The 18,682-nt window shown below is 39.7% G+C and overlaps 1 protein-coding gene across 1 annotated transcript in view; it reads left to right on the forward strand.

The window, feature by feature from the left end:
• Positions 1-18,682, forward strand: part of Acbd6 (acyl-CoA binding domain containing 6) — a 145,970-nt gene that overhangs the window by 61,447 nt on the left and 65,841 nt on the right. The window contains exon 6 of the mRNA XM_042258342.2: positions 4,894-4,983. Coding sequence (XP_042114276.1) covers positions 4,894-4,983 — 90 coding nt within the window. The remainder of the gene's footprint in view (positions 1-4,893; positions 4,984-18,682) is intronic.

Below are 18,682 nucleotides of genomic sequence, written 5' to 3' on the forward strand. Positions count from 1 at the left end.
TGGGGTAGATGTTAGGGTGGGCCAACCCAAGGCTCGGCTGTGGGCCTGGGGGGTAGTTGAGCTGGTCAAGCCAGGACTCTGGGGCCGCCCCCCTCAGGTGATGGGTGGAGCCAGCCCCTCTTCACCCATGCCATCAGGCCAGCTTGAGGACCCAGGCTGGGCTGTGGGTGACTTGCACCCGCCTGAGCTGAATCAAGAAAGTATCTTTTAAGGGGGAAAGAAGGTGTAAATAATTTGTAAAGTATATTTATAGTATAAGCAAATTACTATGAAATTGGGCACAAATTATATAATCCTTGTCTTTCAAATTATTTCTCAGATAAGTTCCATAAATAAACACTAAGTAATATTTACCGATGACATTCAAATAGTATTTTAAATCTTTACGGTAATTTGAGTTTAATTTAGAATACATGTAGCAATGTACTAGCAAAGTAAAGGACATTTTCTCAGAGCAGGTCCTACATTAATTCCGTGTGCTCACACAGTTCTTGGTTTTCTGTACTTTCTCCAACCTGCTGCCTTAGTGAGTTTCTTTTCTTTCTGACCTTCGAAGCCATATTGATATCATTAGCTACTTTCTATGTGTCTTGATTCTTTTGAATATTTTGAAGATCACCTTTCTCTTGACCCCATCGCTTCCCCATAGCTTCCCCTTGCTTAATTTGAAATCTGTGGCTCATGGCATAATATAATGTAATATGCACTTTTGGCTCAAGAAACTGCTTGAAAAATATGATAAAACTGACAGTATTGACCCAGCTGAAAAGTAAAGATTTAAGTAGCCTTTGTACTGAAGCTAAGTTTAAGATTTGGAAAGGAAAAGAAGAAAAACAGTACCCGTAAAAATTTTGAAGGGACTTTGTTTTTCACACTGATTGAGAAATGTATTACTAACTCCCTAACTATACATATTTGTATTGATACAGACAATGCCACTTAAAAATCAGTAGCTGTAATTTTCATCAGCAAAATGGCTACAATCATCAATCAGAAACTCATACTTAATACAGAATCAGAAAATAGCAAAAGTAGCTTAACTCATATGAACTTGGACATCCTATTCCTTAAATTGTACTAGACTACACATAATTTTCTACTGCTGCTGTTTTTATGTGGGTAGTTCCATGCAGCCAGTCACGTCACCCATCTCCAAACTTTTCACCTCCTTCAGGGATGGAAACTCTATGCACGAAGTCGCCATTGCACTTTATTTTGATGATGATGATGATGATGATGATGATGATGATGATGATGATGATTAGAGACAGGGTTTCTCTGTGTAGCCCTGCCTGTAGACCTCAACTCAAAGATCCACCTACTGCTGCCTCCCAAGTGTTAGAATTAAAGGCATATGCCACCACCCTACTTATTTTTTAAATTTTAAAAAAATTTCAGTTACAAAAAAGACAAAAACAAAGCTTTCACTTACTTTATTAAGCCATAGTAGTATTTTTTCAAGAACAAACCTACAGACTACTATGCTATAGTTAAGAAACCTTCTTATGAAAGAGAAGCCACGAGGTGATTCCAGGACCTCTCTTCGTGGTACTTACTGCTCTGGGACTCTGGGCAATAGACAGCCTCTACAGCTACCACAAATGCAGTGAATCCCCATCTGAATCCTCTTGTCGGTATACCTGTGAAGGGACCGTGGTTTCCAAAGCCACCTGTGTCCCCAGGCTTCTCGCCAGCCCAGGGGTCCTCTGCCCTCCTGCAGCAAGCTTCTCCTGGACAGGTCTGATTGTGTTGTCAATTTCCCACTGTCTATAATGTGGAAGTTCCAATTTACCATGACCCTGTTCCTGTTGGTGTCCATGTCCAGAGGCCATGTCTGACAGCACTCTGGCCTCAGGACACTCCCCATCCTTTGTATTGGTACTCTGCATCCCTTATGTCCATTAGATCCCATCTATCTGTTCATCTGCTAATTATATGGTACCCTACCATAAATATTTGATAGAATGGCAAGGGGGAGAACTCTCAAAAACTTACATATAGCAACTTCACCATGTTTGTTTAATCTGTGGTTTTTATCTGTGTAGATAGGGTACATATACTTTGTATCTGACCTCTGAATACCATAAAGAATAGTCATTTCATAATTCAGTATATGCATTTAATTTTGTGGTCTCTAGGGGGAAAAATCTCATTTAAAAATTCCACATGGTTTAGGACAATTAAGGATATCAAAGAAGCGTTTAAAATATTAACACCCACTCTCTGTTTTCTAGACAGTAGGAAAGCAATACCACTTAATAGGTTAGTCACTGCTGTGCACTTGTGAAGTACTTTGGAGTCATTTGTCTGTCTAAGGGAGGGCACGTTAACACCAATGGTTAATAGATGAGAACTTTTCCTCCCTGCACTTAGGGATTTGAATTACAGAATTTACCCAGAATATTCTAAGGCAGCAGAATCCTTTTTAATAACCTCTTCATCTCCTAGGTATTACTAAGATATTTTTTTCCAGCAGGGTTTTAAAAACTAGAAACAAAGACATGTCATATTTTGTAGTAGCAAGAAATACACTTAGCTCAAAGATTTGTAAGAAATTACTCATACAGAATTACAAAATAAATTTGGAAGAAGTTTTTGAGCAAATGTAGCTTTAATATATACCTAATTCATGCTTTTCTTCCTGACGAGAACCTGGGGAATCTTGTACCTGCAATAATTCACTGGCTGCATCCTGTTGGCCTGTGTATGATGTTGTTAACAAAGAAGAAGGGACAAAACCATGGGTGTTTCTCTCCTGAGCTTTTCATAATCCTCTGCGAGGCAGCATCTCTGTACTACTGCTTATGTTATTACTGGAGAATAATCTAAAGTGAGGGCATGTTCTCAGGAACGTCATAATTTGAGGAAATCAAGGGCACAGGCGTCTTGCTGTCCTGATCTTTATTCATTTAGTTATACAGTATCATGAAGGGGAAAATCCCAAAGCCTGATTTGTTTTGTTGTCTGTAAATGTTTATTCCTACTTTTGGTTTTTTAGCTTTTTAATACTGTAGAAGTATTAATCACTAGGTGGTCTTAATGTGGATCTCTAGCACTTCTACAAAGTCATTGTCAGAGAATTTATTCTAATTCAAGGTTAATTAGTGTACCATTAAAATAATGTGTTACAAAAATTAATTACATTGCAGGTCAGAACATGTATTAAAAAGCATAGTGCAAATGTCTGCGAGTGCATCATCCTTCTTAAAACATGACTGTGTGCCATCTTTCTGGAAACTCACCCCTGAGGTCCAGTCACAGGTGTTTCCCCTAAAGTAAATTTTGGCACCACATGTGACAGATTGAAAATATAACCCCCATTAACGGTGGAGGTGTTGCTCATCTACTCTGCCATCAGTGCATCGAAGGATTCACAGTTCAGCATTAGTTGGGGAAACATGATTGGGTCAGACCTAATGAAAATTCAGAAGCCTACTTGAGAAGTAGAAATTACCTATCCGCCTTGTTGTAAAAGTACACACTGTTAAGTTTCCCCATTGTGATATAGTCCTCATATGTATGCTACGGAAGCGTGTCACACACTAATTATGCAGTGATCCTTATTAATAGTTAAACTTCATACCTACTGATTCATACCTACTGATCTGATTCTTTTTCTTTTTTTCTTCTTCTCTTCCTCCTCCTCCTTTTCCTCCTCCTTCCTTCTTGTTCTTTCTTCTTTTTTGAGACAGGGTCTCTCTGCATAGGCCTGTCTATCCTGGAGTTCACTGTGTAGACCAGTCTGGCCTTGAACTCACAGAAATCATCCTGCCTCTGCTTCTCTAGTGCAGGGACTAAAGGCATGTGCCACCATACAAGGCTGATTTGCCCACATTTTCAAACTTTTATTCCCCTCTTTTATAATTTTATGTGTGCAAAAAATTTTAGGATTTTGTGTAAGAAAACAGATACTCACAGGTAAATAAAAGAAAATCAAACAAGTGAAAACAATAAAAAAAGAAATCTGTAAGGAAGAGGTTGTTCTAGCCATTTATTCAATTAGTTGAACTAATAAATATATCAAGAGAGTCTACATGATAAAAACAGTGTAGGTGGGTTTAGAAAAACTACCTTGGAGGGCACCTTTTAAAGTCATCCTTGTCCCAACTTGTATATTTAAATGTTTTCTACAGTGACAGTCAGGGGTTGCAGCTTAATGTGGAAAGGCATCTTATTCTTTATAAGAACATCACTGTCACCCTCAGAGTAGAGGTATACCATACATCATCCATTTATTCACTCAGAAGAACCCTGCAACTTTGGGGGGGGTTGTCTGTTTGGGGGCCAAGTAGGCTTCCTTTATTAGGTACACCAAGATTTTCTGCCAGTCAAAAACAGGAATAGTACATTAATAGTAATTGTAAATGTTTGATAGGTAAAAGTCAAAAGTAGTGTGTCATGAGGCTGGAGAGATGGCTCAGCAGTGAGCTTATTCATTCAACAAATATTCTTATTACATTTTATGTATTTATTTGTGTATGTATGTGCACACATGTACACCTGCACAGAGATCCAAGAACAGCTTGCCACAGTCGGTTCTCTTCCATCTTGTAGATCCTGGAAATGGAGCTCAGGTCATCAGGCTTGGTAGCAGGCATCTTTATGGGCTAAGCCATTTTGCCAGCCCAACTCATATTATTGATTTACCATTATTCAGGTATGGAAATTGATTAGATCAAAGAAGTTACTGGGCTTATCTGCGATAGATCAGAAGTAGAATTTGGGGCTTCCCCTTGCTTGTCTGTTGCTTCCCCATGGTGCATTTTATATCCTCCTCAGAATAATTAATCTACAATTTTACATATCTGTTTCCCCATCTTCCTTAGCATATGAACTTTGTATGACCCCACACGTAGTAGATTAACAAGTTCCTTCTTTGTCTCCTGCCTGTAGGGTAGAGCTCTGCTCCACTGGGCATGTGACCGAGGACACAAGGAGCTGGTCACAGTCTTACTGCAGTGTGAAGCTGACATTAATTGTCAGGTAAGAGTAGCCTCAAGCGGAGCTTGCTTTTCTTCTTCTTAATTAAGATTCATTCATTTGTATTGTATGTGTGTGGGTGTTTGCCTGTGTGTAGGTCTATGTATCACATGTGTGCAGTGGCCCAGGGAGGCCAGAAGAGGGTACTGGATCCTCTGAGGCAGAGTAGGGTTGTGGGCCTTGGGAATCCAACCTCTGTCCTCTGGAAAAGCAGCCAGTGCTCGTAACCATCTCTCCAGCCCCTAAAAAGGAGCTTAAAAACAAACAAACAAAACCTGAAGTAAAATTTTCGTAGGGAAATTTATGCGATTAGATGTCTTAAGGCATATGTCACCACAGGCCATGTTGTAGAGCTCCACCGTGTTGCCATCATCCAGTGGCAAATCCTGTAGCACCTACACACTTATTTCTGCTTTCCTCTCGACCCAAACCTTGCAACCACTAATCTGCTTGTTTTTCTTTCTTTTTTCTTTTTCTCTTTCTTTTTCTCTTCCTTCTTTCCTTCCTTCCTTCCTTTTTTTTTTTTTTTTTTTTTTGTTTGTTTGTTTGGTTTTTGGTATTTGGAGACAGGGTTTCTCTGTGTGCTCAGGCTGTCCTGGAACTCAGAGATCCTCCTGCCTCTGCCTCCCGAGTGCTGGGTTTAAAGGCATGCGCCACCACCACCCAGCGATTTTAAAAGATTTTAGAAATGTTTTATGTATCAAGACAAAGTTTTAGTACGCATATGACATGTTAAAGCTGTTCCTCATGCTCTCTTCTGGAACTTTCTCCGTTTCATGGTTTCTTTGAGCCATTGAGATTACCCCGTGTCTTGTACATGTTAATAGAGATTTTATTTTTTCCAGATGTCGAGCAGGTTGTTCTGATGTTCATTGAGTAATCCTTTTTGCTTCTTGTGACTTGCAGCGTCTTCCTTACCATATATCTGGTCCTCATTTCAGTCCTGGACTTGTCCTCCATCCCGTGACTCTGTGTGTCTGTGTGCTCTTGGGTCACGCTCTTTCAAGAGTGTAGCTTCAAATGATTTAACATTGGATAAGACAGTGTCATCGCTGTTCATTTGGGATTTTTTTCCACAGTTTTGTTTCACTGTTTGTAAATGTTAGAAGTCGTCATTTTATTCTTACCTTCCTGAACCACTACCGCCACTAAATTAAAGCGAACAGCAGGAACACGTAAGTGTATTCATGTCTTTACATGATTATAAAGAATTTCAGGGTGATTGAAAGGAAAATGTTCCCCGTTAGGCATTGTCTGAGCTTTTTTTTTTTTTTTTTTTTTGCCAGTTCTGTTGTTGGGATAGGGCAAAGCAAACAGTCCCAAACCCGCCTTGAGTGGCTTTCTAGAGCACTGTTGACTGAACACTAGTTTTGTGCAGAGCTGAGGTTCCATGTGGGTTTTAGGATAAATTGGTTAGGATGGCATGGTGCCTGGCAGTGTCTTCCGTGCCCCTGCATTCACCTGGTCACTTGATGTCGCTCCCATCCTCTCCTTAACTTTGTTCTTGATGGTTATAATCTGACCTATCTAGTGCCCGTTAATGGGAATGCTGTTGGCTCTGTCGTCTGAGTTGATAACATGCTTTCAAGTCAGAGGGCTTCTGTAGATTAGGCCTGGGGTAGCTTTCCCACTCACTGCCGCTTCTCTGTTGGTTTTGTTATTGAAAGCGCTTTTCAAATACGGACAATGCAAACGTAATAAATGGATGGAAAGGTTCATCTCCCTCATGACTCAATCTTTTTTAAACAATATTATTATTGACTGGCCTATTGGTTGCCAAAAAAGAAAATCAATATTATTAGAACTATTTGCTTGGCCATGGATCTTGGTACTAACCCAGCATAGGCAGGCTGATGTTATCAACTATCTGAAGAATAACTTTTCCTGTGAGTGTGGAGTCATTGGAGCTGTGTCAGGTCTCTTCTGTGTATTCCCGTCATTTCACTCTTGCGTCTGTCTCATAAATCCCTTTGCTGAACTGCAGCGACTGTATTCTGTGGTGCTGCTGAGGTTGGAACTAATGTTTATTTCTGAGAAAGCCTTTGTGGTTTCATCTGTAGCTAAGTACTAATATTTTGTTTCTTCTACGTAGTTTTGACTTTGGTTCCACTCTGGAAGTTGGGTTGTCACATTTGTGTTTGGATAACAATGTAAGTGAGTGAGTAAGCGTGTGTGTGTGTGTGTGTGTGTGTGTGTGTGTGTGTGTGTGTGTGTGTGTGTGTGTGTAGACACACTGCTACGTGCTCTTCTCCTTGAGTCATCTTTTCAGTTCTGGAAACTTCTTCACAAACACATGATCTTGATACCTCTGTTGCTGTAGTAAAACACTCTGATCAAAAGCAGCTTCGGGGGAAAGGGTTCATTTCAGCTTCAACTTCCAGGTCCCAGTCCATCACTGAGGGGAAGCAGGGGTGGACCTCAAGCAGGGACTAGAGCAGAAACCAGGGAGAAATGCTGCTCAGCTAGCCTTTTTACACAGTCAGGACCACCAACCCAGGGACGGCCCCACACACAGTCAGCGGGGCTCTCCACATCCTTCGTTAGTCAAGACAGTCTTTCCAGACATAGCCACAGGCCAGTATGATGGAGGCAATGAGGTTTCCACTTCCCAGGTAACTCTAGAGAGTCAAGTTGACAATAAAACTAACCAAGACAACATTAAAAGATATTTGGATGTCAAAGATTTATTGGTAGGTGTTCTCAAATTTAAGTAGTATCAAGGCAATAAATGGGGTGTGTGAGAGTCTGTGGGTTCTAAGTATTCACCTGTGTAATGGGTATAACAAGTCAAAAGAGAAGCATTTTGCTTGGGTGAATGGACGTGTTTAAGAGCTTTTTCAAATTTGTTTGTTTTTTGTTTTTTTCATTTTTGGGTTTTTGTTGGTTTTGTTTTTTGAGTCACAGTATCTGAAGGTAGTCCTGGCTGTCCTAGAACTCACTATGCAGACTAGGCTGACTTTGACTTAGAGCAGTCCTCCTGCCTCTCCTTCTCAAGTGCTGGGATTAAAGGCCTATGGCACAGGCCTGGCCAGGACCTTCTCATTTATAAATTAAATGGACGGTGACTTAGCACAAGGGCACTGTGTCTTCAACGAACACCTTGCTGCTAACTGTTTATTGAAAAAGGTTTCAAAACTGAGAGAACAGCAGCGTAATGAATAAGCCCTTGGTGCTGCTGCCGAATGGGATGGGGACGTGAGACCTTTGTGTTCATGGGCGCCGTCTCCTGAGTCACCGCCCAGCCCCGTAACGTGCGTGTACTACTTTCTGTGTCCTACTGATGGAGAGAAGAAGAGCTTCGAGAATCCATGTAGCTAGTGAGGAACCCAGAATTGAACATTCTCTGAATCTAAGAGTTTATCCTCATCACTGTAAAATTTGAATACATTGCACTTGTCTTTGGTTCATAGGTACTGTTCCTTTATTTAAAATTATTAAAGTATAAAACAAATTCAGTGAGGTGCATTATACATAAATCCTAAGGATACAGTTCAGCGTGCCAGCGTGTGTACACACACACACACACCTGCTCTTGTAACTACCACCTTAAGCTACTTCCTGTCAATATCCACACTTACCATACCACCCTGAAGTGACTGTTACTCAGATTTTTGGTGCCACTGATTACTTGTAGCTCTTTGTGAAAGATTCTGCTTGAATCTTTGTAATAGTATGCATTATACAGTGTATGATATCTAGTATAGTCGTTTGGATACGGCTTATTACACCCTCACGGAAATAAAGGCGACAATCCAGCATGAGAAGTCAATGTAACAGAAGACTTCTCAGTCAGTTTTTCAGGCTAAAGGAAAGATACCACAGGCATTAGGAGGTTTAAGAAGAATGAAAAGGAGATCAGATAAAATGCTATGTAAAAATGTTATTTGATACAAAAACTATCTTAAGAAGTCTATAAAAAATAAAGGTAGGAACATACTATAACCATAGCAATATAGGCAGAGAAAAGAACAGAATTAGACAATTTTACAGTGCTTATGTTTCTCAAGACACAAAGATTTATTCCTCTAAGGTACATGAAAATAAGCTGAGAGTTTATTTTGTAATTTCTATTACTAAAAGAGTAGTTTTTTTTTTAAAATAATGTCTAGGAAACAAATACCCAATAGAGAAGGCAAAATACAATAATTAAAAAATATTTGTTGAGTACCAGACAAGTCAATAAACAAATGGAGAAACAAAAAGCAGATAGGACAGAGAGAACACCACCAGCAAGACAGTGAGCTCCATGCAGCCACAGCAGTGATAACACTAAATGCAAGTGAACTTAGTTCCATGCAGCCACAGCAGTGATCACACTAAATACAAGTGAACTGAGCTCAATGCAGCCACAGCAGTGATCACACTAAATACAAGTGAACTGAGCTCAATGCAGCCACAGCAGTGATCACACTAAAGGAAAATGGACTCAACACTGGGATTAAAGACAAAGACCATCACACTGGACAAAAACTATGACCACCAAGGACAGTGGCAGGTGTGGAGTGAGATCAGCCTGAGCTTCAAGATAAGCTGTGTGTGTTGTGGCAGAGCCAGAGAAGTATGGTTAGCCAAGCCCTTTGTAACTCAAGAGATGATGAGTCCCAAATGTTGGTTGTAACTGTGCCCGGGTTCTTCCTTCTTGGAATAAGAAGTATGTAACCAATTTTTTATTTTTACAGGAGTCCACACCTGAGAGGCTTTGGATTTTTAAAGAGAAGTTGAATATTTTTTAAGTTATCTATTATCATATGAGTATGTGGTGTGTGTGTGTATGTATGTATGTATGTGTGCGTGAGTGCATGCGTGCGTGCGTGCCTCCTACATGTCAGATACCATGTAACTTAAGTTACAGATGGTTGTGAGCCTCCATTTGGTGCTGGGAATCGAACTTGGGTCCTGAGAAGAAAATGCCAGTATCTTAACCAGTGAGCCATCTCTCCAGTACCCCCTTCTTTTATCAATTAATTTGTCATTTGAAATGTTAATATTTTAAAGAGATTGAACTTTCAAAATGTTGAAAATGTTAAAGACTGGGATTAAATTATGTTTTATGTTGTGATAATAGCAGAAGATATTGGGGATAAACAAGAAAGGAAAGACCTAATAGTGATGTGTTTATATGCCAGATTGACGAGGGTTCAGTTGTATTGTTTAGTTTTTGTGGGGGTCTTTGTTGTTATTACTTTGGTTTTGGTTTGTTTTTTGTTGTTGCTGTTGTTTTTTGTTTTTTGTTTGTTGGCTTTTGGAGACAAGGTATCTCTGTGTAGTTTTGGCTGTCCTGGAACTCACTATACATGCCGGGCTGGCTCACAGATATTTCCTGCCTTTGCCTCCCAAGGGCTGGGATTGATTAAATGTGGGTGCCACCACACTCAGCTGCGGGCCATTTTCTTGATTAATGATTGATGTGGAAAGATACAGCCCAATGTGAGTGCCACCCCCCGAACAAGTTGTCCTAGGATGTATTAGAAAAGACAAACCGGATGTGCCGTGAAGAACGAACCGGTGAGCACTGTTCCTCTCTGGCTCCTGCTTGTTCTTGCTTGAGTTCCTGCTCTGACTTCCCTCAATACTGGACTGCAAAGTTGCTTCCAGTCATGGTGTTTGTCACACCCCAGTAGAAAACAAACTTGGACAATATGTTTTCATATGCCCCTTCTTTCTTACTTTATTAACAATTTTAAATTATACATGTATAGTTTAGATTTATTTTAAATTGTGTGTGTTTGCACATGTGTGTGTGCGTGCATACGTGAGTGTGTATGTGTGTGTAGGTGCCCATGGAGGCCAGAGGTCTCAGATCACCCTGTAGCTGCAGTTATAGACATCTGTGAGCTGTCCAATGTGCATGCTGGGAACCAAACTTGGGTCCTCTATAAGAACAGTATGTCCTCTTAACTGCTGAGTCATTTCTCCAGCCCATAAATTATGTATTGAAAGAAATTACTTTGTGTGTATTTGTGCGGGTGCACACATGTCACAGCACCACATGTGGAGGTCAGAGGACAACTCTTGAGAATTGGTTCTTTTTCCACCGTGTGGGTCCTGGGAATCAAATTCATGTCATTGGGCTTGGTGGCAAACACCTTTACCCACCAATCTCCTTTCTTACATGAAAGGTATAGTTTAGGCTCTCTCTCTCTCTCTCTCTCTCTCTCTCTCTCTCTCTCTCTCTCTCACACACACACACACACACACACACACACACACACCCCATGCATGGTAACAGTTTTTAAAGATAAACTTTAAATATTATTTTGCAGTTCACGGACCGTTATATTCTACAAGCTACTCCATCTCATTTCCCCAAGTGCTTTCTCTTTTATTCATACATTAGTTATGCAGTCTTTTCCTTTGTTCATGCAACATAGTTTATTCAAAGCCCTCGCTCCTATGTATGGCATGTATGTTGTTTCTAATATTTGGCAGTTACCAGCCTAATGCATATGTATTTTCCTATTGTTGGAATTATACCTCTGAGTAGAGTTCTGAAAGTGGAATTAGTGGGTCCAAAGCAAGTGTATGTATAACTCTGATAGATGTTGTAGGGTTTTCCAGTTTGCATTCCCCCGGTAGTACATGAACATGCCTGTTCCCTACAACCTTTTGAGTACATCATGCCAATGGAATTTTAAATGTTGAACCCTTGACAGAGAAATGGCCTCAGTGGTATTTGAGTTTGCATGTTTCTATAAGTGAAGTGTTACATTTTGTCATATGTTTGAGAGACAGTTTATGTCCATATTCTAGTAAAAAATTGTCTACATATTCTTATCAAGTTTAGCCATTTTATGCTTCTATTGTGATTTTTTTCTTTCTATATTAGGAATATTAACCTTTGTGATATATGAAGCAGACATTTTTCCCCCTCATTTTTATTTATGGTATATTTTGTTATATAAGATTTTTTTTTAATTGTTAGGTAGTCAACTTATATTGTCCTGGATTTTAAATCATAGTTTTCAGAAGCTCTTTTTTGCTGGGCATGATAGCTTATGCCTTTAATCCCAACACTCAAGAAACAGAAACAGGCAGATTTCTGTGAGTTTTGGGCCACTCTTGTCTACTTAGCAAGTTTCAAGGCAGTCAGGTCTTCAAGTGAGAACATTGAAAAAAAAAATAAGCAACCCTTTTTCTTACAGAAAGCTTAAGAGGATCCCATGTTCTCTTTTAGTGCTTGTATGAGTTCATGGTCTACATTTAGATCTTTTTTTTTTTTTTAAGATTTATGTATTTATTATGTATACAACATGTATAACAGCAGTCTAGAAGAGGGCACCAGATCTCATTACAGATGGTTGTGAGCCACCACATGGTTGCTGGGAATTGAACTCAGGACCTCTGGAAGAGCAGCCAGTGCTCTTAACCTCTGAGCCATCTCTCCAGCCCTACATTTAGATCTTTAGATGTATAGTTTGAGAGAAAGATTTAATGTCATGTATTTCCCCAAATGTCTGTGTAGTCCAGCCCACAGTTTATCAGAGATCCATCCTTCATGCAGCCTAAGCTGCCCTGCTCCTTTACTATAATCTGTGTGCACTTTTATCTCTTTCTAGACTTCGTGAAGCTCTACGGGTCTCATATATATGTACATTATTTTAATTAAAAGTCTTTATGGCAGATATGACTATCGGGAACAGTTATTTCTCCTTAGTTTTTCTTTCAAGTGTGTTCTCAGATGTTCTTGCGTTTTTCAAACATGAACTTTAGTATCACTTTGTTTTACTCCGTGAAGCAGCTCGTGTTTACACTGGGGTTGCATTGAACTTGTAAATCAGAACTGACATCTTACATGTTGAGTTACCCTATCCAAGAAAAAGTCATCTTGATGATCTGTCTTTACATTTCTGGGGTCTTTAGAATTTACCTCATATTAAGTTTTGCCCATTTCTTGTTAAATTTGTTCTAAGTATTTTTGTTCTCTTTGTTTTGCAAAATGGAAATTTTAGGTCGCTGATATTTATACTTTCTAATATTATTCCATGTTGTGATGCTAAGTGTTAGAAATAAGTTCAGGGTCTCAAAAAATGGACCAAAAATAGACCACCATTGCCACTGACGCATCTGGATGAGGCAACCTGCAGCCTTGGTCAAGAGGGTGTGTGGAGGTGTGAGCACCCAGACAGGAAGTGCATTTGGTTTTGAGTCTCACTCGGGTGGTGGTTAGGTCTTCTCTCCATTGGCTGGTGTTTGATCTCAGTCGATTGGCTAGTCTGAGAAGAATTGGCATGCAGGAAAAGAAGGAAGAGGGATAATTGCTCCAGGAGAGAGTGAGAGTGGAACCTGGGATGTGGCAGAGGACTTTGTGTAAGCAAAGGCTTTACTGGGTAGGAGATTAAAACATTTGCATAAAAGTCGGGGCCAGGGCAGTGGTCAGAAGATTTGAATTCCTTATCCTAAACACATGTTTTATGGTAGTTGATAGAAAAGACTTATATTTGGTTTTTTTTTTGGTTTTTTGTTTTGTTTTTCAGGCAGGGTTTCTCTGTGTAGTCCTGGCTGTCCTGGAACTTGCTTTGTAAACCAAGCTGGCCTCAAACTCACAGAGATCTGCCTGCCTCTGCCTCTCGAGTGCCTGGGTTAAATGCCTTCACCACCTGGCTTTGATATTTACATTAAGTCATTGTCAATATTTAAAATAATTCACGTGTAAGTGAAAGTGTTATGGCACTATTCTAAATTTTTCTATTTTCTCTGGAATATTTTCCCTAGTTAAGGAGTCATTGGAAAAGTCTGGGCCCATGTGTTAAATCACCTGTATGATTTGCTAGAGAACTGCTATTATTCCATTAAGAATATTGCAAGTTTAATGGCAGCCAGATGTGAAAACAGATGCTCAGTGTCAAAACCCTGCACGTTTGTCATTTGATTTTTCCTGGGGGTGGAGCACTGTGAAAGCAGCTTTCCTCTGGAAATTATTTCTTAATGATTTCTCTTAATATTTCCTGTGTGTTATGAAGAGACCAGTCAGGCCTCCTATGAATTTTACTTTCTTCCTAGATTGCCAAGATATTTTAGATGTCGAGAAAGAAATATATACTAGTATTTGAGCATTGCACCCTTCCATGAGAAAATGTAAAACTCTGTTAAAATGGGTGCTTTATGTACTCTGCACAGTCCACATAGGTATGCACAGTGAAGTGGGCGGGGCAGGATGAGCAGGTGGCCTTTGAAACAAGAGCTACACTTTAAAACTGCAGGCCTTTGACTTCTGTTAGAGCATCATTTTGTGAATGCCCACTTCCTTTCTACAATCTCCTGATAAGAAAATTCCACTTCTAAAGGCTTTCATGAGGCATCAGTTGATTATATTATGGCTTACCTTTTTGTATTAAGGATGTGCCTTCCAAATATACTTGCAGTTCTTAACAAGTAGGGGGCAGAGTTTAATGCTTTAATTTTTTTTTTTAAAGATTTATTTATTTATTATGTATACGGAAGAGGGCGCCAGATCTCATTACAGATGGTTGTGAGCCACCATGTGGTTGCTGGGAATTGAACTCAGGACCTCTGGAAGAGCAGTCAGTGCTCTTAACCTCTGAGCCATCTCTCCAGCCCTTAATGCTTTAATTTTGCAATGATTTTAATATTAAAATAATGCCCAGCTTGGTGACTCATGGCCTTAATAGCACTCAGGAAGTAGAAGCAGGTAGGTCTCCATGAGTTCTAGAGTAATCTGGTTTACCTCTTGAGTTTCAGACCAGCCAGGGCTACATAGTTAAAACCCTGTCTTAAAAATAATAAATAAGTTAGGGGCTGGAGAGCTGGCTCAGCAGTTAAGAGCACTTGTTGATCTTGCAGAGGACCCAGGTTTAGTTTCCAGCCCCCATAATGGCTCACACCGGTCTGAAACCCCAGTTCTGGGGAATCCAGCACTCACTTCTGACCTCCACAGGTACTGGGTGCCCACGTAGTGCCCATACATGCAAGCACACACATAAAATAAATGTCTGCTTTTTAAAAAGTCACTAGCTCACTTAACCTGAGTAATTCCTTTCTGCGTGTTTATTCCTGAGAGCCAATCAAAAGTCAGTATCTCAAGAATCAAAGAAGTAAATGAATTTTTAAGATTCTCTTTATACTTCATAAAATCTGGTCAACCTAAGTACCAAATACCAAAAACTTGATACCAGAATATTAATGTTCTTATATTATGTACATATTCAAATAAATTTTCATAAACTTAGATCAGGACAATATATTTAGCAAATTCTGACCCATTGATTATTGTTATCATCATGGTTTAGAATTCCCATTGGCCAACTTGTTACCTGCCCCATTGGGTTAAGGAATTAAAAATAAATATATTTGCACATTTTTATTGTTTTTAAGCTTGGATACTACTGTCTCGGCAGTATCTTATCTGTCTACTTTTCATACGCTGACTAGCTATATAGGAAAACTGCATTTAGCTAATGGCTGGTTCTTTTCCTGAGATGATAGAGGCGGAGAGGGAGGGGTTATGTGTTGCTCTTTTGATGCTCTTATGAATTTTTTTCTATCTTATTTATTTATGCAAATCATTGCTTTGGTGAGTTACTGTCTAGTGAAACCCTAGCGTAGCTCAGCGTGCTAACATGACAAGCACTTGGGTTTCTGTGTCCGAAGAACCTGTTTAGAACTGAACGAAAAGAACAAAATGAAATCAAAGGTAAATGAGGTAATCAGAGTCAGAGAAATTGGTATTGGCAGGTTGTTCCTAGATGAGCAATCTTTCAAAATACTTCTTGTACATTGCTGCTATTCCTTTATTTATTATTAAAATAACATGATCCATGAGGAGCTTGGGGTGACTCTCAGCCTAGCTAATTCTAATTAATCCAGTCAGAGAGCAGTAGGGTAAGTGGAGCAGTCTATCGGATTGAAATTCATAACTTAATTGAGGTCAAAGTCCCGGTCTGAGAGAACAAAAGTCTTTTGCTGGGACCAGGCAGATCAATAGCAATAAATATCTGGCTTGGATACAAGTAGCTTATAGTGACAGATTATCTGACACTGGCCAAGAGGTCTTGGTTCTGTTAAGGGCAAAGTCTTGAGCATGCCATGGTTCTTGCTGATGTTCAGTCCATACCCATGACACTTAGAAAGAAGTAATTCTCTCAAGAACCCTGGGAACTCTTATGGAAGCAGTTTACATCAACTTCCATATGGCTTGTTATTATCAAGTGAACATTTTCTAAAGATACATTTTTTTTTAAATGGCAGAGTGTTTCTATGACATTGTTGGTAAGACCAAAGACTTACAATGTTGATTAATCTTGTTTTCCATGTGTATTCACTATACAAAGTAATGGATTTCATTGACAGTTTCCTACATGAATACCAGATTTACTCTGGTCCCTATGTATTACCTTTTCTCATTACCCACCCCTCATTCTGTTTTCTTTCCAAATAATGGAAGTCAATTAATTTTTTAAAAGGTGTGTGTGTGTGTGTGTGTGTGTGTGTGTGTGTGTGTTTGTGCGTGTGTCCTTGGAAGCAAGAGGAGGGTATCAGACCTCTGTAGAGTTACAGGCAGTTGTGAGCCCCCCTACATGGGTGCTAGGAACCAAACTTGGGTCCTCTGGAAGAACAGGAAGCACTTTTAACCACCAACCTCTTAAGAGCTGACTTTCCCACTGATAATCCAAAACAATGCATAGAATTGTTTTTAATCAGGAACATAGTAAATAAACCATGTTGTCTTTGTTTATATATAGTTATTAAAGTCAAAAGGATAGTGTGGGCCGGGCGGTGGTGGCACATGCCTTTAATGCCAGCACTCGGGAGGCAGAGCCAGGTGGATCTCTGTGAGTTCAAGGCCAGCCTGGGCTAAAGAGAAAGATCCAGGACAGGAACAAAAACTACACAGAGAAACCCTGTCTGGGGGGGGGGGGGGGGAGGAGCTAGCAAGATGGCTCAGAGGTTAAGAACACTGTCTGCTCTTCCAGGGGTCCTAAATTCAATTCCTAGCGACCACAGGGTGGCTCACAGCCATCTATAATGAGATCGGGTACCCTCTTCTGGTATACAGGAATACGTACATGCAGGTAGAACCCTGTATACATAATAAATAAATCTTAAAAAAAAAAAAAGGATAGTGTGAGTGTACATGGAGGAGTTGGTATTTACCCTTTTATATGTGATAATGGTTTTGTGGTTATATAGGAAGATATTTTTGTTTTGGGGTCTGTACTGATGTATTTAGAAATAGGTAATAATGTCTATAATTTCCTTATTAAGCGAGAAGATAAACATGGGAAATTGTTAAATCTGAATAATGATCTCTACCTTCCTGTATATATAAATATTTCATAACAAAAAGTAACAGCTCAGGGACTGGAGAGAGGGTGGCTCGGCAGTTAAGAACACTGACTGCTCTTCCAGTGAGCCTGAGGTCAATCCCAGCCTTTCTGCGGTGGCCAGCAACTAACTGTAACTTCCGATCAGGAGAGCCGACGCTCTTCTGGCTTCCACAGGCACTGTACGCACATGTTGCACAGACATACCTGCAGGCCAAACACCATGTACACAAAGTAAAAGTAAATAGAACACAAACTTTTTTTAAAGTAACAGCTCAGGGAGCATGTACATCAAGATAGGCTGATATGTTGTGAGGAAAGGTCTCCCTCTGTTGTGGTGGTATTGTGTTCCCCAAAATATTGTGTACCCTAATAAACTTATCTGGGGTCAGAGGACAGGAAAGCCACTAGATATTTAGGATAGGCAGTGGTAGCACACGCCTTTAATTCTAGCATTCCAGAGGCAGAAATCCATGTGTTCAAGGATACAGTCAAGTATGGTGACTCATCACGCCTTTAATCGCAGAAAGTGAGCCTTTAATCCCAGGGAGTGATGGCAGAAAGCAGAAAGGTATATAAGGCGTGGAGACCAGGAACTAGAAGCATTTGGCTGATTAAGCTTTTAGATTTTGAGCAGTACAGTTCAGCTGAGAGCCATTTGGATATGAGGACACAGAGGCTTCCAGTCTGAGGAAACAAGATCAGCTGAGAAGTTGGCCAGGTGAGGTTAGCTGTGGCTTGTTCTGTCTCTCTGATTTTCCAGCGTCACCCCAATAACTGGCCTCAGGTTTGATTTTATTAATAAGAACTATTAAGATGCCTGCTACACTCTGTCTCATTCTGTTATGATTTTCAATTTCTAAATTATCAAAAGCTTGATGTTCTTATCCATAGACATCACTATTACAATTATTTAATTAATACACTTTGATACCCCACCCATCAGTTAATATCGTTGCCACTCAGATTCGACTGCTGTCTGACTGTGGGAAAATAAACTCTTAAGGGTGTGGAGAACTTCACGTTCAAATGTGTTTTCTAAAGTCATGATCTCCAGGAAATTTTCAGTTAGTTCATCAAAATAAAATGAAGAAATGGCTTCATATATCTTTAAACTGAATGAAAAAACAGTATGGTGTTAGGTTTCCAGCATATTTTCTGTGTAAACAGTTACTGCCCTTTATTTACATTGAGACCTACTTAGGTTTTCTAAGTTTACATGCACACCAAATCATAAATGAAATAATAACTCCTCTTATGCCAAATTAGGAGAACAGTGGTAGAATTTTAAAGTGGGTTTGTGAAAGCCAAATATAGGCTGAGTGTGATTACCTTAAATTTGAGAAAGTGTGGTAGAAAAAGCCTTAATCAGAGGAATTAGGAGAGACCTGAGCTCACTGGAAAATTTATAGGTGTATCAT

This window comes from Peromyscus maniculatus, chromosome 11 (assembly GCF_049852395.1).
Source record: "Peromyscus maniculatus bairdii isolate BWxNUB_F1_BW_parent chromosome 11, HU_Pman_BW_mat_3.1, whole genome shotgun sequence".
NCBI classification, from domain to species: Eukaryota; Metazoa; Chordata; class Mammalia; order Rodentia; family Cricetidae; genus Peromyscus; species Peromyscus maniculatus.